The 20,839-nt window shown below is 46.1% G+C and overlaps 1 protein-coding gene across 7 annotated transcripts in view; it reads right to left on the bottom strand.

The window, feature by feature from the left end:
• The window catches only part of EPB41L4B (erythrocyte membrane protein band 4.1 like 4B), a 118,998-nt gene that overhangs the window by 5,002 nt on the left and 93,157 nt on the right, over positions 1-20,839 (bottom strand). For 2 of the 7 annotated variants that reach the window (XM_073226464.1, XM_037027402.2), the window contains 7 exons: positions 20,360-20,485; positions 19,466-19,533; positions 17,132-17,230; positions 11,866-12,055; positions 10,110-10,187; positions 3,725-3,841; positions 1,287-1,355 (listed from right to left, as the gene is read on the bottom strand). In XM_073226464.1, coding sequence (XP_073082565.1) covers positions 1,287-1,355; positions 3,725-3,841; positions 10,110-10,187; positions 11,866-12,055; positions 17,132-17,230; positions 19,466-19,533; positions 20,360-20,485 — 747 coding nt within the window. The remainder of the gene's footprint in view (positions 1-1,286; positions 1,356-3,724; positions 3,842-10,109; positions 10,188-11,865; positions 12,056-17,131; positions 17,231-19,465; positions 19,534-20,359; positions 20,486-20,839) is intronic. The other 5 variants (XM_073226468.1, XM_017667748.3, XM_073226473.1 and 2 more) reach the window with 3 other exon arrangements.

The following is a 20,839-nucleotide window of genomic DNA, read 5'->3' as shown; positions in this document are numbered from 1 at the left end:
CCCGCCCACCTCCCATGCACTCCAGATTGGCCAGAAACTCTTTGGAAGGAGCCGCAGGGGTCACTTGGTGCTAGGGATGACAAATTCTGACCCTGGGAGGAAAGGAGAGTGAGGGACAAGAAGAGGGAATCCCAGACTCCCCACTACTTTTCCACACAGCTGCTCATTTACACTGTGGGCTTCTGCAGGAGCTTTCATTTAAAGAAAAGAGTTGAGCAGAGCAGCTGAAAAGGAGCCTGAAAACCATCAAACTCTCTCGCTTTGCAGATGAGGAAACTACAACGTTTACACGTTTAAAAACATTTCTACATTTGCAAGGAGTTTAAATAAGCTGCCCAGTGACACTGAGAGAAGCGGTGACGTGAAGCTGGTTGTCATGACTACCCGCTACTGTTAGTTACACGACTGCCTCTTCAGCCTTAACGAACAACAATCATACTTGACACTTGTGGGATGTTCTATAGTTGGTAAAGTACCTTCAAGTTGTGGATCCCTTTTGATCCTCGTCTCAACTGGATATGAAGAGGATATTCTTATTATTATTCCCACTTTAAATAAGAGGAGACTGATGCACAGAGTGGTAAAGCAACCTACCTAAGATCAGACCATTATCGAGATGTAGAGCCAACCCAGAAGACTTGGACAACAAGGACTCAAACACATGTACACACATGTTCATGTCAGCATTATTCACAATAGTCAAAAAGTGGAAACCACCCAAATACCCTAAGTGCGTGAAGATCCATACACTGTAGTGTCTGTGTACAATGGACTATCACTGCCCCATAAAAAGAAATGAAGTACTGACACCTGCTACACATGCAAGAGCCTCAAAAGCACTTTATATGTAAAAGAAACCAGACACAAAAGGTCACATATTATACGATTCCATTTATATGAAGTATCCAAGCTGGTAAATCCACAGAGACAGAACAGATTGGTGGCTGCCGGGGTTGGAAGGAGATAGACATGGCAAACAACTGCTTAATGGATGTGAGGTTTCCTTTGGGTGTGATAAAAAAAATCTTGAAACTAGATAGAGGTAGTAGTTCCATGACACTAACGGTACTAAATGACACTTTAAAATGGCTAATTTTATGTTATGTGAAGCTCACCTCAATAAAATAAGTAAAAAATGCAGGCCCCAAATCCCAGCTCCTTCCCAACCTCTCCAAAGACACAGGGATCAAAAGAAGCTGCTAGCACTCCGTCTGGCATTCCACAGAAAAGCACGCCACATGGGGACAATGTTTTAAAACACAGGTCTGTTTTCTGGATCTACTTACAGTAAACTGTGGCCCTGTAATGAAAGGGTCAGGAAACGGGGTCACTGTATCAGCTGGGAATGTTTTTATCTTCAAAAAAGAGAAAGACAAGAGAGTTACTTTCAGATTAGAGAACAAAGCTTTGAAATCTTTGGCAGTGTACTTTTCAAACCGACCTGAAAGATTCAGGGTGTCCCATGCAGGGCCTTCGTGGTTTGTGTAAGGAAACACACATAGGGTCCCTCAGGACTGTGGCCAGTGGCTATGTCTGTGCCTGTCATGGTATTGTAGGACCAGGCCTCAGCAGGGGGCACAGGCTGGAGTCTCGTGCTTGTAGGGCACCCCACACTTACCTCGCCCTAGTACTCCCTTCATTGGGGTCTGCTGGGGCCTCCCAGGCATGCTGGGCCCTATCTGTGGCCTGATGCACAAAAGGCCATGATCGGGTGGCCCTTAAGGCAGGCCAGCCCTGCCTGGGGTGTCTGCAACTGGCTTCTCCCCAGCTGGGGGGATGGCCTAGAGGCTGCTGAGAGGTCACACCCTGGGACATAGTAACCACAGCCAACAGAGTGCCAAGAAGTCTGGACTAATCAGGCCAGAAATTATTCCATCTGTTCACTTTAGTTGTTGGATTCCCTGTAAGCTCTGGGCAACAGAAGGAAACCTCAGGGGGAACCCATGGAAGCATGTGTGAATCCTGCCCCTGTGGCCTTCGGGAACAGAAGGCACTGGATTCAGAAGTGCCCAGTGCTGGGAGCAGCTGCAGCACAGGGCCTGGGCCGCAATAGGGTGTATTCAGCCTGAGCAGGTAGTGGTGGGTGGCCCTGAAGAGCCATTGCTTCTATTTCTTTTTCTCTGGTCATTGGTCATTTTGTCTTTGGCTTCCTTGAGGCCCTGGGGAATGGGGGGCTTGCTTCTTTAGGCTGGCCCAGAAGTCTGCCAACAGGCTTGGGCTCGATGACTCTGGCACTAGCTTTGCCTGCGGCCCCGTGGGCACAGAAACTGCTTGCACACCAGCTGGTGAACACACACCATGCCACTGGCCGCCTGAGGGCTGCAGCCGAGACACCGAGGCGAGCATGGCCCATCGGTGGCTCCTTTTGTGTGTCACAGGGTCTTGCCTATGACCCTGGGATAGCTACTTAATGCCCTTGAGGCATTCCAATGGTGGGGGAGGGAGGTAAGTTAGGGAAGAACAAGAACACATCAGACCAGACCCAAATCTGCTGAGGTTTTCTGAATGAGAATAGATCTCAAAAAATCTGAGAATAACAATGTCCTCACAGTGTGTACTGAGAATGTCCAGTCCGAACCTGCCCCCCTTCCCAAACTCCCTTCAGCCTCTTTAAACATCTCCAAATTCCCAGAATGGGCCTCCAAATTGTCTTAAGTCTCAGGTGCCAATTGAGGTTGCTGGCAGTGGCTGCCTGCAGCACAGAGAGAGGACTCGGGGGTGGGGGAGGCCTTGCGATTTCACCTGATGTTCTGAAACCAAGAACAAAGTGAGAAGTAACATCCTGTTAAGACTCTCAGACCATCAGGAGGTAGAGAGGAAGAGAGGTTTATCATTGCAGTTAAAGAAATATGAAAGTTGGCAACTTGAAAGAATTATTTTATACCTACTCTAAATAAGAAAAAGAGTCTTCCAATAGATATACTCAGGGTTGCTGGGATGTGGTAAAGAATATTCATTCTTCTCAGTTTGCTGTCACTTGGTGCAATTACTTTAGAATCTCAATATAGAACCCAGCAAAGTCTAGCCTAAAAAAATAAAATACCCGACACAAAAGCTATATGTGCTCCCTCAAATAGTGACACATTGAAAACAAATCATGTAATCCTGCAGTAAAGAATTTGTTAGGTAAATGGTAGACCGTCCACTTGATGGAATATAAACAGTCACATAGAATGTGGAACAAGAACTAGATAGAAGCAATCCAACATTAAGTGAAAAGAGCAAAACAGGAGATATGGGTACTATGATTTAACTATGCAAAATTATTAAAGAGTATGAATAAATATTAGAAGCAAACAGGCAAAAATGAAAAAAAAATATTGGGCTAGATTAGGATTATGGGTGATTCTTTTCAAATTAATACTCATATTGCTAACTTGATAAATAGCAGGAAAAGACAGCTTTTCAAAAAGTTTTTATTGTAGATGGAAATGCAACTAAGATTTTCTCTCTGGGAAAAGCATGTATGTTCATCAAAGCTCTAGGTAAAAAGCAAACTCTTCCTGGTTTTTGAGACCTAGAGACGAAGGGGCAGGACTGCAGCCATGTGTCCCAGTCTGCCCAGGGCTGGCTGGTCTCCAAACTGCATCCATCCTGGAGTGAGAGCGCCTGTCCGCCGGCACTGCCAGAGGTCTGGCGGTCCTGCCCGCCCAGGCCGCCGCCTGGTGGCTCCTGCCCACCTCACCTCTCCTGGCCAGGCCCCTCTCCCTGCCAGGGTACCTACCAGCCTCGTTTTGATTGGAGGGTGCATGCAAACTCCAGTGGTCTCTTCCTTCATGGGGAGAGAGAGTGGAGGAGAACAGCGAGAGTGGGCACAGTGGGGGGCGCTGGCGGGCTCTGCCTGCTCACACGGAGAGGAGAGAAGGGGAGGAGGAGGTGGTGAGAGAAGGGGAGGAGGAAGAGGAGATAAGGGAGCGGGAAGGAGAGAAAGATAGCACAGTGCAAGAGGATCTGTCAACTCCAGACTGCTCTCAACCAGCCTCACCCGCAGCCTCCTTCTCGCCTCTGGCCAACTGGCTTCTCAGCCCTCCCTCCTCCCTCCCCTCTGGCCTTCTCTCCTCCTCTCTGGCACTCAGTTGTCTCCTCTGCTGTCTGAGCAGAATGACACACATCAAAACCCCACTCCCGGGGTTGGCAGGCAGGCGCCATGTCCTACGCCAGCGGCACAGGACCGGCAGCGGCTCCCTGGCACGCAGCAATGGAACTGGAAACATGGCCCAGGCCAAGCCAGGAAGAGATGATGAATTACTGATGTCGTCCCTGGGGGCAATATGAGGAATGGCCCCACACTTGAGGGCATCTGTCTTCCATGCCTGGTGGCCTCCTGTATTCTCCTCAATTAAGACACATGTTACGGTGTATAAGTGAATAGATGTCCAACAGTGCTCCAGGAAGGACCTCTATCAGCGAGGAGGAACACAGAGTTGAGGATTCAGTCTGTCATGACGCTGTTGTCTGTGCTCAGAAAATACTCTAGCCCCAAACATCCCCCTCCTCCAGGCCTTGGCATCTCATCTTGCCACGGGGATACCTTGCTGCTTTAGCTGGCAGTTTGCAAGCTTTGGGGCAAATGCCATGTCACTTGGGATACTGGGTTCCTCAACCAGGTCCAACAGCTTGCACAGTGAGGGTATGGATGGCAAGGAGAGAATGCTCACAGAGGGGTCACTAGAAGGGTGAGTTTGGGCTTCCGGGAGGGACCATGCACTCCAAAGAATAAATACATGCCTCTTTAGTTCAAGAGTATCTTTAAATAGTTGGTAACATCCTGGCATAATGAATAAAGGACAGCCTCTGGGTAAGTTGTATTGAAAAATAATCAAGAAATGTGCAGGCCTCTTTTCTGTCTCCAAATTAATCTAACTCCATCCTTTTCACCATTGTTCAGTCCTGGACAACTTCCAAAGGGCTTTTACAACCATTATCTTGCAGTGGTCTCCACAACAGGCTTGTTTTACTATTCAAATTTGGGAGATGTAGAAAATTTGCATGTGTAAAGTCTAACTCCATGGTTCTAGACTCTCTTATTGATTCTTTCTGAATCCTTTTTTCAGAAACAAGGGAGTCCATCCATATTAGTCACCTTAAGTGAAGCTTTACCAGCCTACTTAAAATACCCTGACCATCCTGTCATCCTCAGGTTGAATCCGACACTCCACAAGTTGGTATCCAAGACCTGTGAGAAGTTGGCTCTGGCCTGCCCTCGGTTCTCAACACTGCCCCAGCCAGAACCAGCTGTACCAGGGATCCCAGGCCCCGTTTTCAGGTAACAGCACAGTGTGCTTTTGAAGAAAATGAGAGTTGGCATAAATGGCCAAAAACATGGACATACTGCCTAGAGGCCAAAAGGTATACTAACCACCAGTGTCTTATTTGAAGGTTGTGATGAATGACTTAAGCTTTTGCCCATCATTGGATTTGTATAGTAAAGAAATGTTGATCCATCCTACAAGCATTTCTGACCTTTCTAAATATACATTAAAGTGGATTTAAACACAAGAACATCCCTGGGGCTCCTGTACTCTTGAACTCTTTGTAAGTGAACAGTAAGTAAGATAATACATGTAGTAGGACACTACATTGAAATACCATTTTTTTTTTCTCCAGGTATTTCCTTTCCTCCTTGGGTCTTTTCCATGTGTAGGCAGCTAGGTTCTGCTAAGCCATTTGGCTTTTGAGTTTTAAAATCTGACTCTTTGGGGAAAAGAAAGATTTTTGGCATAGACAAATGATGATGAAAATGTGTAAGGCTTCTTCGTCATTCACATAAGAGAAGAAGGTGCCAGTCTGAGGCTAGAGGAGAAAAGTCAGAGGGAAAGGACAGAGGGGTGGACAGGAGGGAGTACTGAGCAAAGGGGCCCTGTGGCCCTCCTCTGTGCACTAAGGCTGGGGAACAGGGACTGAAGAGCAGACAGGTCCCAGGGCAGAATGGCTGTGTGGTATGCCAGCAAACAGGAATTCACATCCTAGCAGGACAGTTACTTCCATCCACCCAAAAAAGGAGTAACCCAGATACATCAGCCAAACAGATACGATCATGAACTAAGTAGACTTCTCTCTGTTCCCCTGCACCCAGGAGAATATGGATGTGACCCCAGGGAGATGGAAGAGGTACCCTAATTTGACTTGAGATTAAGAGTTAGTCCTCCTAATAGAATGAGGTTCCAATTAAAAACTAAGTTACTAAGAGATTTAGAAACCAGTCCTTCTGACACCCAACCCCGGGCCTATTCTGTACCCTACACAGCCTTCTTTGGCCATGCCAGTCTCCTCCCTGACATGTGAACTTGTGACCAACATTCACTGGTGCAGAATAGACCGGGATTCTGTCTGGCTCTCCTTTGCAGTTGGGTAAGTGGTTCATGTAGCACAGGGATCAGGGAGGGATGAGCCCAAGAGAGAAAGCCATCGGGGACACAGAAAGCATAGTGTTTATGGCCTGTGTTATGTGGGGAGGGCAGCTGGCGCGACGGGCCTGGAGTAGGGGGCAGGACTCTGCGTTCCTTAGGCTGACATTATTGATGAGGAAATGTACCCCACTTCCAACTCCCCTCTAGGAACACCAACACCCCGTGCACGTGCTCACACTCACACCCCAAAAGAGAATATCAAATGCAGAGTGGGTGCTGTGCTCGCTCACTTGCTCTTTCCCTCCCCAGCCTCACACCTGCCTCTCCATCCCAAGCAGAAACTCTGACCTGACGGTGAAGTCTACGCTGCAGATTCTGGGAATGGCAGATAACAAGCTGTAGAGGTTGTAGGGCTGACATTGCTGAACTGAGCTACCTAATAAAAAAGCTGGGGGTTGAGAAGAAAAGATTTGGGAAAAGGGGGGGAAGTTCTGCAAGAGTGAGGCTGGAAGGAATGTTTTTGTGGAGAGTTAGAAACCAAAAGTCCTTGGAGTACTGTGGGTTACAGGAGAATTAAGAAGGAAACAAAAAGAATTCAAGGAGTGTTACCAGGAGGTGTTAATTTAATCTTCTTGAATGCTTTTTGAGAGATGCCAGTGAAAGATTCAACCTTTTTATTATTCTTGGCTGTCTGGACTATGCTTCTTGAAAGCCACACTGAGTCTCTGTTCCACACAGAGACTTGATCATAAGGGTTGAGAATCATAAGAGTTAAACCAGCTCTGAGAGTGTCTGGAATGGAGGCAAGAAAATCTGGTCCCAGTTGTCTCCAGTTCCTTGCCCTCCCAGCTCTGGCCTGAGGAACCAGGGCAGTGATACAGCTGCCGGAGTCTCATCCAGCCCCAAACCCTAAATGCAGTCTCCCCACTCCACTGTTCTCTGAGATACACACCCTGCCCTCCACCACCTCAACACCGAGGGCAGAGAGGGCTGCTCCTGCATTTCCATGATGCTATCAGGGGGAGGTGGAGGAGATGGAGGGAAGGGGGCCAAAGGGAGAAGTAGGCTGCTGGAGACCCTTTTTCTCTCTATTACTCCTTGGCACCCATGGAAGCAGGACTCTGGAGTGAAGTAAGGGCAACGCCAGTCATGCCAAGCAAAGCCCAAATGGAGCGGGCTCTCGTCAAATACCAGCCTCCCAGCATACCTTCTCCGTGAATGTGCACTCATACCTCAGATCCACACAAGCAAGACAAAGGATGCTCCACCCTGAGAGCACATAGTCACTGCAAACTTCAGCTGTGAAATGAGCAGCCATGTCTCGGTGCAGTGCAAGCACTTCAGCTGGCCAGTGCCCAGTGCCTGGGCAGCACAGAACCCTGAACACTGTCAGAGCTCAGTCAGAGCTGCCCAGAGCTGCAAGTGGGGTATCCTGAGAAGAGGGATGAGCTCCCTGTTGCTGGAAGGGTACAAGCAGAGGCTGGACAGTCACTTGGCAGGCACTGGCATCTCAGATCTGGAGACCTCTGAGATCCTGCCAGATGCTGCTTCCTTTCTATCATCAGTCTGTTATGTTCAAATAAAGAAAAGATGGAGCAATTAAGTCTACAAGTCAGATCCACAACACAACTGTCTTTAAGGGAATCTCATCTCTCCTGTCAGAGCCATGATGTATTATTTTGTAAACAAACCCTAGTTCTCAGATCTACCAGACCCTTTAATAAATACTCAGTATTTTGCTCGTGCATGGCATGCTTTGGTCCACTTCCTCCATCTGGAAAACTCCTACGCACACTTTAAAACCCTAACACCAGGAAGCGTTCTCTTTCCCAGTGCCCCTTAGACAGGGTTAGGCACTGGGTCCCACAGGAGTAGCAGTTCGTATAGACTCTCTTACGCCATTAATTGAAGCATATTTCAGCAGCCTGGAAGTTGCTCAAGAGACAAACTCAGAGAGGTATCTTCCCCTACTGGCTTCTATTCCTGCCAGACATCTTTTTCTCAGCCTGAGCTAGGAACTTAGCTTCCTCCTCCTTTTGCCATCATAGGCCCTCAGGTTGTGCCCTAGGGGTTTTCAGGTCTCTTTGGCAGGGGTGGGGGGGTGGGGGGGTTCTCCCTCCTGCTAGAATGGACATCCACAGATGGCTACTCTGGCCTCCATCTCGCACAACATGGCCTTCAGTTGGGAGAGTGGTGATATAGCACCAGACCCAGATCCCCTAACTTGCTGTCCCTTCCTCTGTGCCCCTTGTTCTCACTTGTCTGGTCTGGGGAGTACTTTCAACACAGCTGCTCTTTTCCAAAGTGGCAAACTCCTTAAATCCAGTGTAAAGAGCAATCTAATGCAAAAAGTGGGGGAGAAGGAGCAAGAACACCTGGGTTCCAGCTGTAGCTCAGTCTTTGTGTCATTAGCCTACTCTGGGACTCAGCGTCCCCATCTGTGCAAAGGGGTGAACAGGTGATGAGGGAAGGCCCTCTGTTTCTGGGTTACCCTATCTTGGCAATTTGTCTAAGGAGAATGCCATGAATGACTCGGCTGCATTTAATTGAACATGGAAAGGGAGTGACTGTGAAGGTTCCCAGAAGGGTGTCGCCCACTATCCTATCTCAGCTATTTATCTAAAGGCACTGACTCCAAGCTCTGACTGTACCAGCTCTCCAGATGAGAAGTACAATGGTGTAAACCGCAAACAATTTCCTTGTGCAGCTGAGACAGGAACGGTGAGCATCCTTAAAGCCCAGATGCGCTTTGGGTCATTTGTTCTGAAAGCTCTCCTCTGCCACACCCTCCCCAGCAAGCCAGTCCCAGCTGACTCCCACCTCGGGCTTCTCCTTGCGATCTTCTCCACAGCTCTCCTGCGGACCTTGGCACTTTATCAGCCTGACTCCCCTCCAGCTTCACACACAGCTGGGCGCACAGTACACTAAGGAGATAGTTTTTGACTTGCCAAAGTTGTGGACCATGATTCATGCTCAAGATACTTGAGTATCAGGCTGAGCCCAGCCAAAGATACATCCATGTGGGCCTGTGTCACATAATAATAATATCTTGCACATATTCATGCTGCCTTTTATGCTTCAAGGGCTCTCTCTCATGGGACCCTTCTAACACTCTTGGGCAGAGAGGGCAAACAATATCATCCTTATGTGACAGTGACTATCCAATGATAAGGATCTTAAGAAGGGAGCAGAGACTGGAACCTGGTCTGGCCTGGTGACTCCTGTTCAGTGCTCTCTCCCCTGAAAGGGTTTTTCAGCGGCTGGCGTCACCCAAGGGCCACCCTCCCTAAGGGGAGATCTGTGTGCAGAGGATGGAGGACAGTAGGGAGGCACCAGTGTCCTAGAAGTTCACGGTGAGGCATTAAGCTGGTGCTTCAGACCAGAGCAGGTTGTTGGAAGCGAGAGCAAGAGAGGCCACATAGGTGGGCATGCAGGATGCAGCCCAGGAAGCGAAGAAGCTGAGACGCGGGCACCAAGGAACCCTACCCCACTTAAGGAGCAGCAGACAGGCAGGCGGGAGACTCCTGCAGCCAGCCTCGGAGGAAAGGGAGCACCAGCTCCAGTGTGAGGGCTCTGGGAGGTGGAGGGAGCCCTGTGCCTGAACCCCCAAAGAAAGCTGACCTCTGAGCCTCCAGGCTGTGAGCAGGACAAGAGGCAGAGCCTTCCCAACAGCGAAGCCCACCTCTGTCCATCCGTCCCCCTGCCAAGACGTTTCTATGGTCTGTGGCTTTCCCGGCCTTAGCAAAATGGGAAGTTTACCAGAGGAGTGGCTTCTGTGAAATCCATCAGGAGGTCGCCTGGCTCCAGGGGAAAGGCTCCGCCTCGGTTGGAGGGACTCTGCAAGGGCAGAACGGCAGCCCTGGTCAGCAACAGCCCTGCACAGGCCGCGGAAGTTCTCCGGAAAACGCGGCTTCCCAACCTCTCCTCTCCCGGCTTCTGACAGTGAACTCACGATCATGCCAAGCCCCCACTTGGTTCTCCTGCTCAGCAGTGTATGAATTGCTAAGGCCAAACCTCAAGTATTTTCTTAAAACATAATGGGTAGAAGCAGCATGTTGGGTGGGGAACTGTCTTTTTTAAAGGTGCCAACTCTTTTTTCTTAAGTGCTTTGAGTGCTCTTTGACTTGTTTTGGGGGAAAAACACTTCAGAGTCCTTTGAATATACGAAGAGCACAGACCCCATCCCCATCCTAGATCAAGAGGGTCAGGCCTCAAGGAGCTCAAGTCCTCTGCACAATAATGAGCAAGATCTTTACGGTGAGAGGGAGGTACCTCTGACAACTCTTTCATTTTGGGGAGAACAATTTTTCCCCTCTTGCTCTGGAGTCTCAGAAGCATGGGGGCGGGCCCTGAGGATCTTCGGGGGGGAAAAATAAAACCCCATCAACTTGGTGTAAGCAGAGCCCTAAGGAGAGAGATGGCCAGAAGAGGGAGCCCTTCGGCCTCTGGTAGGATGCACCCACACCCACTGAATCCCCTCCCTTCTGCTTTGTATTATTTAATACAAATTTTCGTCTGGTTTAACCATGGTGCACAGAGGTATTCTCAGAGACCCAGGGAAGGGATCCCGAGCAAGACTGGCGTGCTCATGCAGGATATGGGCCCAGACCGTGGTTACTTAGATGCTATCAGGAATCGCAGCCCCTGAAGCTGCAGGGGTCTCAGACATTCCATGTGTATAAGCACTTTCGCTTCCGGTGGGCCTGACACTAGCCCAGAAGTGGACAGAGTAGCAGATCTTATTCCCAAGTTTAGGAGGAAGAAACTGAGGCTTAGAGACACAAGGGCTGTGGGGTGACTGCTCGTTTCAAGCAGTCATAAGACACGTGAAATGACCAGAGATCAGTCTCCAATCTTGCCTTCAAGGCCCCCACCCCATGCATGCACTGTTCCTCAGGGGGGGGTGTCCATGGACCACGTGACCTTGACTTGCCATTTACTTGGAGAACAGTAGGCTGGACTAAACTTGGACCACCTGCTGAAGAGTGACCACAGCTAATGGTCAAAGAAACCAAGAGAACTACCTTGTGGAAGGCCTTTGTCACAGCTCATGCACATCGCTGGCAATTTCCTGAAATTTCAAACTCACAAACAGTATTTCCCATTTTCAACCTATTCACACAGGCTATCCCATATAAGGAATGGGATGAGATGTTTCCATGTTTTTACTCCTCCAAATTTTCTGTTATTGGGAGGAAAACCCATTTCTCACTTTCTGTCTTTACAGTGAAACATAGCTATGTAGAGATGATATTCTAAAATCAAAAGTGCTCTAAAAATCTCTTACATTTCCCTTAAAGTATACATGGTCTTATACTATGTATCTCTCATTAACAGTTAGCTTATCTTTGGGGAACAGTTATATTTTTAAAAAAGCATGCTGGGGGGCTTGTTACTGTGGTTTTAGGAGGAGACAGTTGATGATGCAAAATTTAAATGCACACAGGATGCCGCATACTTAATTTATATTGAATTCCTAGCAAGTGCAGCTACTCTCCCAGGCTTTTTGCCATACCTTGGTCCCTGGGGACAGCTGGCCTTTGCCTTCTGAATTCTGAGGTGAGCTGACTTTGTGGATGGAGGGGGAAACCAGCGGCACTGGGACTTGTGTGGTGGCAGCCGTGCTGGTGCTTATAGTCGCAGCTGTGGATGCTCCTACTGCCTCAGCCAGGTCTGGAGGAAGGTCGTCTTCATCACTGCGGTTACTAAAAGCACATGAAGCTCTGCTCATTACAATAATAAACAGGCCACAGGGATTGGAAGGAGGGCGGGGTGGGCAGGAAGGCCAAGGAAGGGGCTGGGGGCGCTCCTCAAACAGATGTTCCCAGATGTGTCTAGCTTATGGGATCCAGTACACTGACATTTTTGCCAAAGCAAATCTGGACTGGATTTTCTCTCATTTGCCAAGGGATTAAAACATGCTCATTATTATTATGGGAAGATATACTTAACATAATATTTATCATTTTATGCATTTATAAGTGTACAATCTGTGGCATTAAATACACAGTGTTGTGTTATCACCACAAGTGTCTATACCCAAAACTCTGTCTTCATCCCAACAGCAACTCTGCACCCACTGAAAATCTCCCCATTGCCCTCTCTCTGCGGTTATGTCTGTTCTGCTTTCTGTCTGGATGAATTTGGCTACTTTAGTACCTCATATAAGTGGAATCATACAATATAGGTCCTTCTCTATTTGGCTCAATTTACTTTTGCATAATGTATTCAAGGTCCAGTCATGTTGTAGCATGTGTCAAAATTTCATTCAATTTTTTGGCCCAGTAACATTCAACTGTATGGATAAACCATACTTTGTTTATCCATTCATCTGTTGACGGACACTTGGATTGTTTCCACCTCTCGGCTCCTGTGAATAGTGCTGGGGGTATTATGAACATGGGGGTGCCAATAGCTGTTTGAGTCCCTGATTTCAGTTCTTTTAGACTGGAATTCTACTTGGGGTGAAATTGCCGGGCCACATTGTTAGTCCTGTGTTTAATTTTGTGAAGAACCTCCAAACCAAGGGATATTATTCTGCGTGACCTCCCGTGGGAGGGTAAACACAAGGTTTTAGGAACCCACTGCTCTGACCGAAGGGGTAGAATGGCTGCTTTTGTGGCCCAACAGCAACTCTTTCTTTGCTGTGAGACACTGGTTACAGGTGTTTGGGGACCAAGTAGCTCTGGTCTTAGAACCTCTCTGAGGGAATGGGATGATCCCAGCAGAAAAGGACAAGATGCGGAGTCACCATGTGGGCGGAGGAGTCTGGGCTGGTGCCCTGGGCTCATCTCCAAGGCTTGGATTTGGGCCGAAGCTTTGCTCTCCCACAAGGCATGTCCAGGTAGGAAGCCCTCCAATCTGGTCATCCTGGCACAGCATCAGAGCAGCACATCAACCGTTGTTCTTCGTATAGACAGTATTTACTCAAACTTCTAGGAATCAAGACAACCCTGCTCACCAGACTGCTGCTTATGCAGTAAGAGCAACTCAGAGGCCTAGACAACCCAAAGGAACTACTGGCCACTGACAGCTCTTTGGAGAACCTCTGGAACCTTGGAATATCCTGCCTAATGAGTGTCTTTGCATACCTGAAACTGTGGGCCATGCCAGCTGGTTTATGCTATCAATGGGATTTATGGTGAATACCTGTTTTCGAGTGTCTGGGGTTCTCGGCTGCACTGTACCAGTTTGACCTCTGGAAGGATGGAGACAGAGTAGGTATAAGGTCAGTCACACGGGTGTTCCATGCCTGCATGACTGACCCCCAGTAGGAACCCTGGGTGCCAAAGCTTGGGTGAACTTCCCTGGTTGGCGGTAGTTCACATATGTTGCCACACACTGTGGCTGGGAGAATTAAGCATGATCCACGTGACTCCTGAAGGACAGGACAATGAGAAGCTCGTGCCTGGTCATCCTGGAGACAAGCCCAAGACACCAGCCCAGCCTTCTTCCACAATGGTGACGTCCCGCCTAGTGTCCTTTTCTGCCTGGATCACACCCCATTCCCTCAGACTCACCAAGGAGGGCCCTGGGGGATTTTAGATCATTCTGTGTACAGAGAAGCCTCGAGAATGCAGCACTTTTCTTGATAAAGGAGAAAGGTGGGACTTGAATAAATAAGAGACCACATACTTGGATCTATGCTGGTGAAGAAAGTCAGATCAGTTACACATGCATTAGCCCATTTAATTTCAGAGCAGCCTTACATTAATTATGATCTTCATTTTCAGAGAAGCAGATGATATCCAGGGGCTGACTATGAATTTACTTGTTCAAGGTCCCATAGGTGGTTAAGCAGATGAGTTGGGTTAAGCTTTCTTTTTACCTCATTTAAAAAATTATAACCTTAACAACATAGTTACCATTTGGTTTTATATTTGATCCATTAAAAAAAAACATAGCTCATCTTCCCCAGCAGGAAGTCAACTGATACTGTCTAAAATTGAAAGGGACTCAAATTCTTAATGGATTTTACAAACTTTTGTCTTCACTTAGGTCTTACGGCAAAGAAATATATATCTGAAGTTCATCCCTCATTTTACCTCAGTTCCTGAGGTAAATTCATGTTCAATTCATGAAACATTTCAATAAGTAAAACTTTAGGTATAGTATGATTCTTTAAAATGTTTTTTTATCTTAACAATATGTATACACAGAAAGATGTCTAGATGAATGGTCATTAAATGTGAACATTGGTTATTTTTGAGGGTGCAATTCTGGGGAACTGGTTACTTTTCTCTTTGGACTTTTCTGTCTTGCTTACATTTTTTTAGACTTGTACACTATGTTTAAATACCCAGTAAATGTTTAAATACATAGTAAGGTCATATTTCTGGAAAATGAATAAAGCAGCTTGTCATTTTCTAAACATACTATCTGGTATCAATATAAAGGTGATGTTTTTAGTGCCTTAAACTGCAGAATCCTGCTTCTCTGTTTAGTCTGTACATAGCAGTTACATTTTCCCTCCCTCTCTCATATTTCCAGAAAAGAACATGGCTGAGATTTTTTTTATATCCGTAAAGGCAGTGATTTGAAAACTTGTTCTTGAACTTGAATATCATGCTCTTGGTGGAATACCTTAAAACCCAAATACACATGTTGGCCTAAGAACTACGAATACTATACCAGCCAAAAGGGGCTGTATGTGTGCATATCTCAAAAATAATCATGCAGAAATGTTTTTTAGGAAATGGGAAATCTGAGTTTTTTCTATCTGTGTTCTCTGACCGTGTGTTTATTAACTTCATCAATATGTATGAGTGAAAGAAATGAGCAAGTAAGTGGTGACTGGTGACAACGATTCGAGAACTATTTATGGGACAAAAGGTTAATACTCAGAAAATCCCATTCCATTAATTTTACTATTTACTGCTTATGGGGAAAGTGCTGCTATGCTTTGGTCCGAAGCAGAATACTTCAGGGAAGCTTAAGAAATATTCATTTAAGTTGGAAGTTTGAAAAGGATTTTCTTAAAACAGCCAATGTGGTGGGTCAATTTTTCTTTCCTTCCAGGCCATGTGTTAATCCTTATTTCCAACATGATTACATATCCCAAATGGGTGATGATAACATTGTGAGTTTCAAAATGTGAAAGAAAAGGCTAATCCTGCCAGCTTTATCCTCAGAGGAACAGATTTTTCCTGGTTTAATTCATCCCTTATAAATGATTAGGACTGTTAATTATTTGACTTTTACTCGTTCTGACTCTCCTAGGAAATGTAGCCACTGAACTGTCCTGAAGTTTCTTTTAAGGCTAATGAGGTGGGATGTGTCTGCCCTTAAAGAGCCCCCTGCCTCTTTTTCTTTCACAAGATACAAATGGCAGGCCTGAGATGGCTGTTAGAGAATTGCATCCAGAGTTACACTCCCTCTTCCATGCTGTACACAGGTACCCCCTGAACCTGACCTTTTCTCAGATACTGTCAGGTCCTTGTGAAGAAAGGAAGGGAAAATAATTCATCCTGTGGCCAGGTCCCTTGCTAGGGGCTTTACCCACATTATCTCAAGTTAACTTTCAAAAAATTCATCAGAGGTAAGTGTTACCTCATCCATTTTTACAGATGATGAAAGAGAGGCTCACAGAGCAAATTCTCCAGCAGCTTACAGCAGTCCACTAGCCAGGGCTCTAACAGAAGCCTTTCTCACGCCAGAGCTCCAAGCTTCCCACAGCACCCAAGGATCCCCCTGCAGCTGCTTGGCCAGTTACACACCAGGCACAATGCCACAGCTGAGGTCAAGAAATGGCAACTACAACTGTGACTAGCACTATTACTGTTACTAATGTACTACACCCTGACTACAGCATTTACCTGTCTTCTTTGGATTATCATTATTTGCAATCTGTCTCCAATAAATCATGAGTCCTCAGATGCAATTGTCAAAGACATTTTGTTTTTCCCTTATGATATTTAGTAATAGCCCTGTGCACATGATAGCCAAGAAACTTTTGTTAAACTGCACAAAACTGGACAGGTTGTCCAGTTGGAGGTTCTGGGTCACTTTGGGTATATATAGCTCCTCCCGTGAGTTTCATATAGCTCAGTGACTAGCTTTGGCTCTGTGGACAGACCATGCTACCATCTCACTAATATGCTATGGAGGCAGTTTCTGGTATTGCTCCTAGTGATCTCCCACATCCCAGTATTCATGCCCCTGTATAATCCCAAACCCTTGAGTGTGAGCCGGCCTTAGTGACTTGCTTCTAATGAATAGAATATGTGAAAAGTCATGGAATGTCATATGTGATTAGGTTACAAAAGGCTGTGACTTTCACCTTGCTAGAATTCTCTCTGGCTCTTCTTGTAAGCTTTCTTTACAGAGAAAGCTAGAGAGGCCTGCATGACCGGGAACTGAGGGCAACCTCCAACCAACAGCCAGTAAGGAACCAAATCCTATCCCAAACTGCACAAACAAGCCATCAGATGAGACTGCAGCCCTTGCCAACTCCTTGAATGCAGCCTTGTAAGAGACCCTGACACAGAAGATCCAACTCAGCCATACCTGGACTTCTAACCCCCAGAAACTGCAATGAATGTGGATTGTTGTAAGTCACTAATTTTGGAGTAGTTTATTAAACAGTAATTAATAAGAATAAATATGCTAACTGGGCAATGTTTTCAGATAGCAAAGTCTGCTACCATTATGACTTAATTGGAAGCAAACTGTATTTTGAGGATAGTCCTTTGGGAAAGGTGTGAGGGGCTGAAGCATTTGTAACTGAACATTTAGCCTCACCTTTGTTGATATAAATAAAAAACTTGCAGTACAGAACTCACAAACTGTATTGTCTTGTTAACTTCCTCACTCGGGGAGGCTTGATTTCCGGCTTTTCCACCGCTGCTTGGGTCACTTCCACACGTATAGGAATAGGACTTCTAAAGATATACCAAAACATAGAACACCACCAACAAAAAGGTTTATGATCTTGCTTTGGCTTGTAGGATCTGTTTTCTCAGGTCATGTATAACTTTAATAACATTGAGAGTAAAGATACCCATTTTTTCTTCTCTTCACTCTTATCAAATATAATTTTGAAAGACACCACAGAAAATCCAAAAACAAAACACAAAATCATAACGAAGAAAATACAGCAAGCAGGAACTAAACAAAATTGGGGTCTCACATACAGCTTGCCTGCCCAAAATACCTACCTCCAATATTAGGGTTTGGTTCATACCAGATTTTGTCAGTAAAATAAGTAAAAAGAAACCTGTGGATAACCCATTTTTAGTTCCAGGTAATCTGGTAGGTAGGTTATTTTTTAAATAGCATAGAACATATATATTTTAAAAGAGAAACATAGAGAATTTAATGTGAAAAGTACATAACCGGAAGACCTATAAGATTTGTTTTAAGACATTGTAATTCTATGTACATATGAAAATGTTAAAACCTAAACTTCGTTTTTATATTTCCTCAAGAAAATATGCCAGATACCCAGTGGGCCCTATTAAAAATAGTGATGTTAAGGAAAAGTTTTCACACATTTTTGGAGTGGTCATGATTAATTTCATTTTGAAAAACAGAAATTACCTTCTAGGACCAAAGAACATCAAAACAAGTTGAGTTGTTTTGGTCCCTCCCCAAGGGACCTCCGGCCAGTCAGTGAACACTCTGTGTCCCCATGCTTTCTTCTATTTAGTACCTAATATGGTGATAGATATGTGGCCTGTATCTAATAAATGTTTGTTGAATAAGTACATGCATAAGCAAATAAGGAATCAGTGTCACCATATTCCAGGTTCATGACCCCAAAGTCAATGGAATATATAGTCCCTGAAAGAACTCACATGCCATAAGGGGGGCACATGATTTTGCTTGGGTGGGATGGTTGGTATCTGTAAAGCTTCATGGAGGAGTTTACTCTTAACCAGATGGAGGGAAGACTTCTGAGGTGGAGACAGGAGTGGAGACCTGGCGAACGAATGCTGGGTAAGGTCCCAGCAGAAAAGCAGGGGACTGCAGCTGGAGGGGGAGGCAGGGGCTGTGTCACGAGGGGCCTCCGGCTCCGGAGTTCACACTGAAGGCAAAGGCTGGAACTGAAGCTTTCAGGCAAGGGAGCGGCACGGTCAGATTTGCATTTTAGGAAGGCCCTCAGAGCAGTGAAGAGGAGAGGATGCTGGCAAGGGAGGCCAGCTGGCAGCCTCTTGGAAGCCTGTACAGTAGTTATCCAGGAAAAGAGATGGTGAGGACTCAAGGCAAGCCAGGATTGGGGTCCTGAAGAGGACGTGGAGATAATATGAAAATCCAGCTGGCAGGACTTGGTGACCAATTAGATGAGGGGATGAAATAGGAGAAAGTCAAGGACTCCTAGGTGCCAGGGCTGGATAACAGGTAAATAAATAATGCCATAACCAAGACCGGAAACCAGGTGAAGGATAGTGAAGTGGGGTGGAAAGAGATGAGTTAAGGTTTTGAAAAGTCCAAGGCAGCTTAGTATGTATCTCTGGAGTAGGACAATATTATCCCAAGAACATGAATTGGTAGAGCAGTGGTTCCCAGACCACCTGGAGTGCTCGTGATCTACAGGTTGTTACTCACTTGGGATAAGAGAGGATGAATTTCTGTTTGCTGTGAGATCAGGGGAGGAAGATTTTCCGCTATGTTGCAGGTGGCAGTGGCCTGGAAGCCTTAAAGACCATGTGTGGTTCTAGCACTGTCTAGGAGCTCAGTGTGAGGAGCGTGGCAATGCGCCAAGGAAAAGTGATGAACTGAGCTGGGACAGCAAGCAGAAGCCAGGTCATAACGGCCATCCTGTGCTCCGTTAAGAAGCCTGCACCTGCACTCCATCCTGAGAGCAAAGCAAAGCCTTTAAAGGACATTAAGCAGGGGAATGACAAGGTCTGAGCTATATGCTTGAGACAAGCAACTCAAAGTTAAGTCCCTTGTGAGCACAGCAGGTAGGAATATTAAAGCTGAGAAGCAGCAGCATTTTTGAGGCTTAAAAGAAGTTGTGTAAGCCAGTCTTTTTCTGTCTCTTCATGGTCACATTCTCTCAGTTTTCTTTTTCCTTTCTGATTTTCTTAGCAAATGCCCTCATGAGCAATGTTTCGAGGATAATGTGGATGACACAGAGTATCGTTTCCCCATTCAAACAAGAAACAACAGACCTTACATTAGCATCCTGAAGACTGGATTTCTTATTGATATTTACAAATGTTGATTCCTCTTTTCCAACCTGTTAAAGAAAACAGGCAGGTTAGTCAAAACTGAATATCTTGGCATGCAGAAATGTTTTCAAGTCTCTACATTCAAAGGATTATAGAAATTGTGAAGATGGATCAAAGAGGTGGTTCATCAAGTACTCAGTCAATACCAATTTTCTGTGGTGTTTATATAAGTTAACAAAAAAATATTTTCTTGAGTCATTCCCCATCATTGGGATTAACATTTAATCACTCAAATACAATCAATGCTTGAATTCATACTTTTATTGAGCACCTGCTATGTGCCAGCTCATGCTTGAATGAGAAAGGAGTGGTGTGGGAAAAGCTAAACCCACTGTTTAATCCCCCACCTCACACTTTAGATCAGAAATAATAATCAGTTTTATTGTTCATGTATAACTAAGCTCTTAAAAAATTCAGAGTATGTCCTTTAAGTCAGTATAACAAGCCTGGGAGGAATTACATAACATGCTTTTGATAGATACCTTGTCCACCTCCCTCTGATGTGGCTCACAGAAAACAAGGGAGGAAGGGACACCCACTCAGCCAGCCAGGCCCACTGAATGTGCACTGGAGGTCCAAGAGGGATGCAGAAGCCCATGGCCCTCAGACCCATGTGACATACAGACCTGGCCCTTTCACCTACCCAATTAGTAACTGCACATCAGTTAATAACTCTCTATATTGAAATCTCTGTTCACATAACAGGTGTGGCTACTGTCTCCTGTCTGGACCCTGACTGACATAGCGTCTCAGTCCTACAGGGCCCCTTCTCTGTCTATGGCATGGAAGGAATCTTGACACGTGAAATCAAAGGAATGCATATGCTCCACACACCTGGGCACCCACTCGAGATGCATTCTCCAGCTGGGCTTTCAAAATGTTACACTTCACGTGATCAGCCACAGGGGAGGGCAAAAGTGGGGTCTGCAGGGTCTTCTCAGAAACCTTTTTTTCTTCAGCCTGTGACAAACCAAAACATGTGCAACAGAGTGTAAACAAATTAAAAAGAAAACACATCTATTAACCTTTCCCATCCATCCTAACTGCAACTGATGCACAGGCTTAAACTTATAGACAAGGGTGTCACCAACTCCCTGTATTTGCACGGGTGCTTTTACTATTTGCAAAGGAATTGTCAGCACCTCCTCTCATTCTCTGAAGCAGGGAGAGGACGTATGGGAAAGCCCAGGAGCCAGAAGACGGGGGAAAGGCTCAAAGAGAAGAGGCTCCTCAGAGGCATGCTGCGAGAGCCAGGCAGCACCAGGACACAAGCTACCAGTTCCCCCAGGTCAGTGATAGTTCCCCTATAACTGC

Source organism: Manis javanica, chromosome 2, assembly GCF_040802235.1.
Source record: "Manis javanica isolate MJ-LG chromosome 2, MJ_LKY, whole genome shotgun sequence".
Taxonomy (NCBI): domain Eukaryota; kingdom Metazoa; phylum Chordata; class Mammalia; order Pholidota; family Manidae; genus Manis; species Manis javanica.
This window is presented reverse-complemented; position numbering and strand designations above follow the sequence as displayed.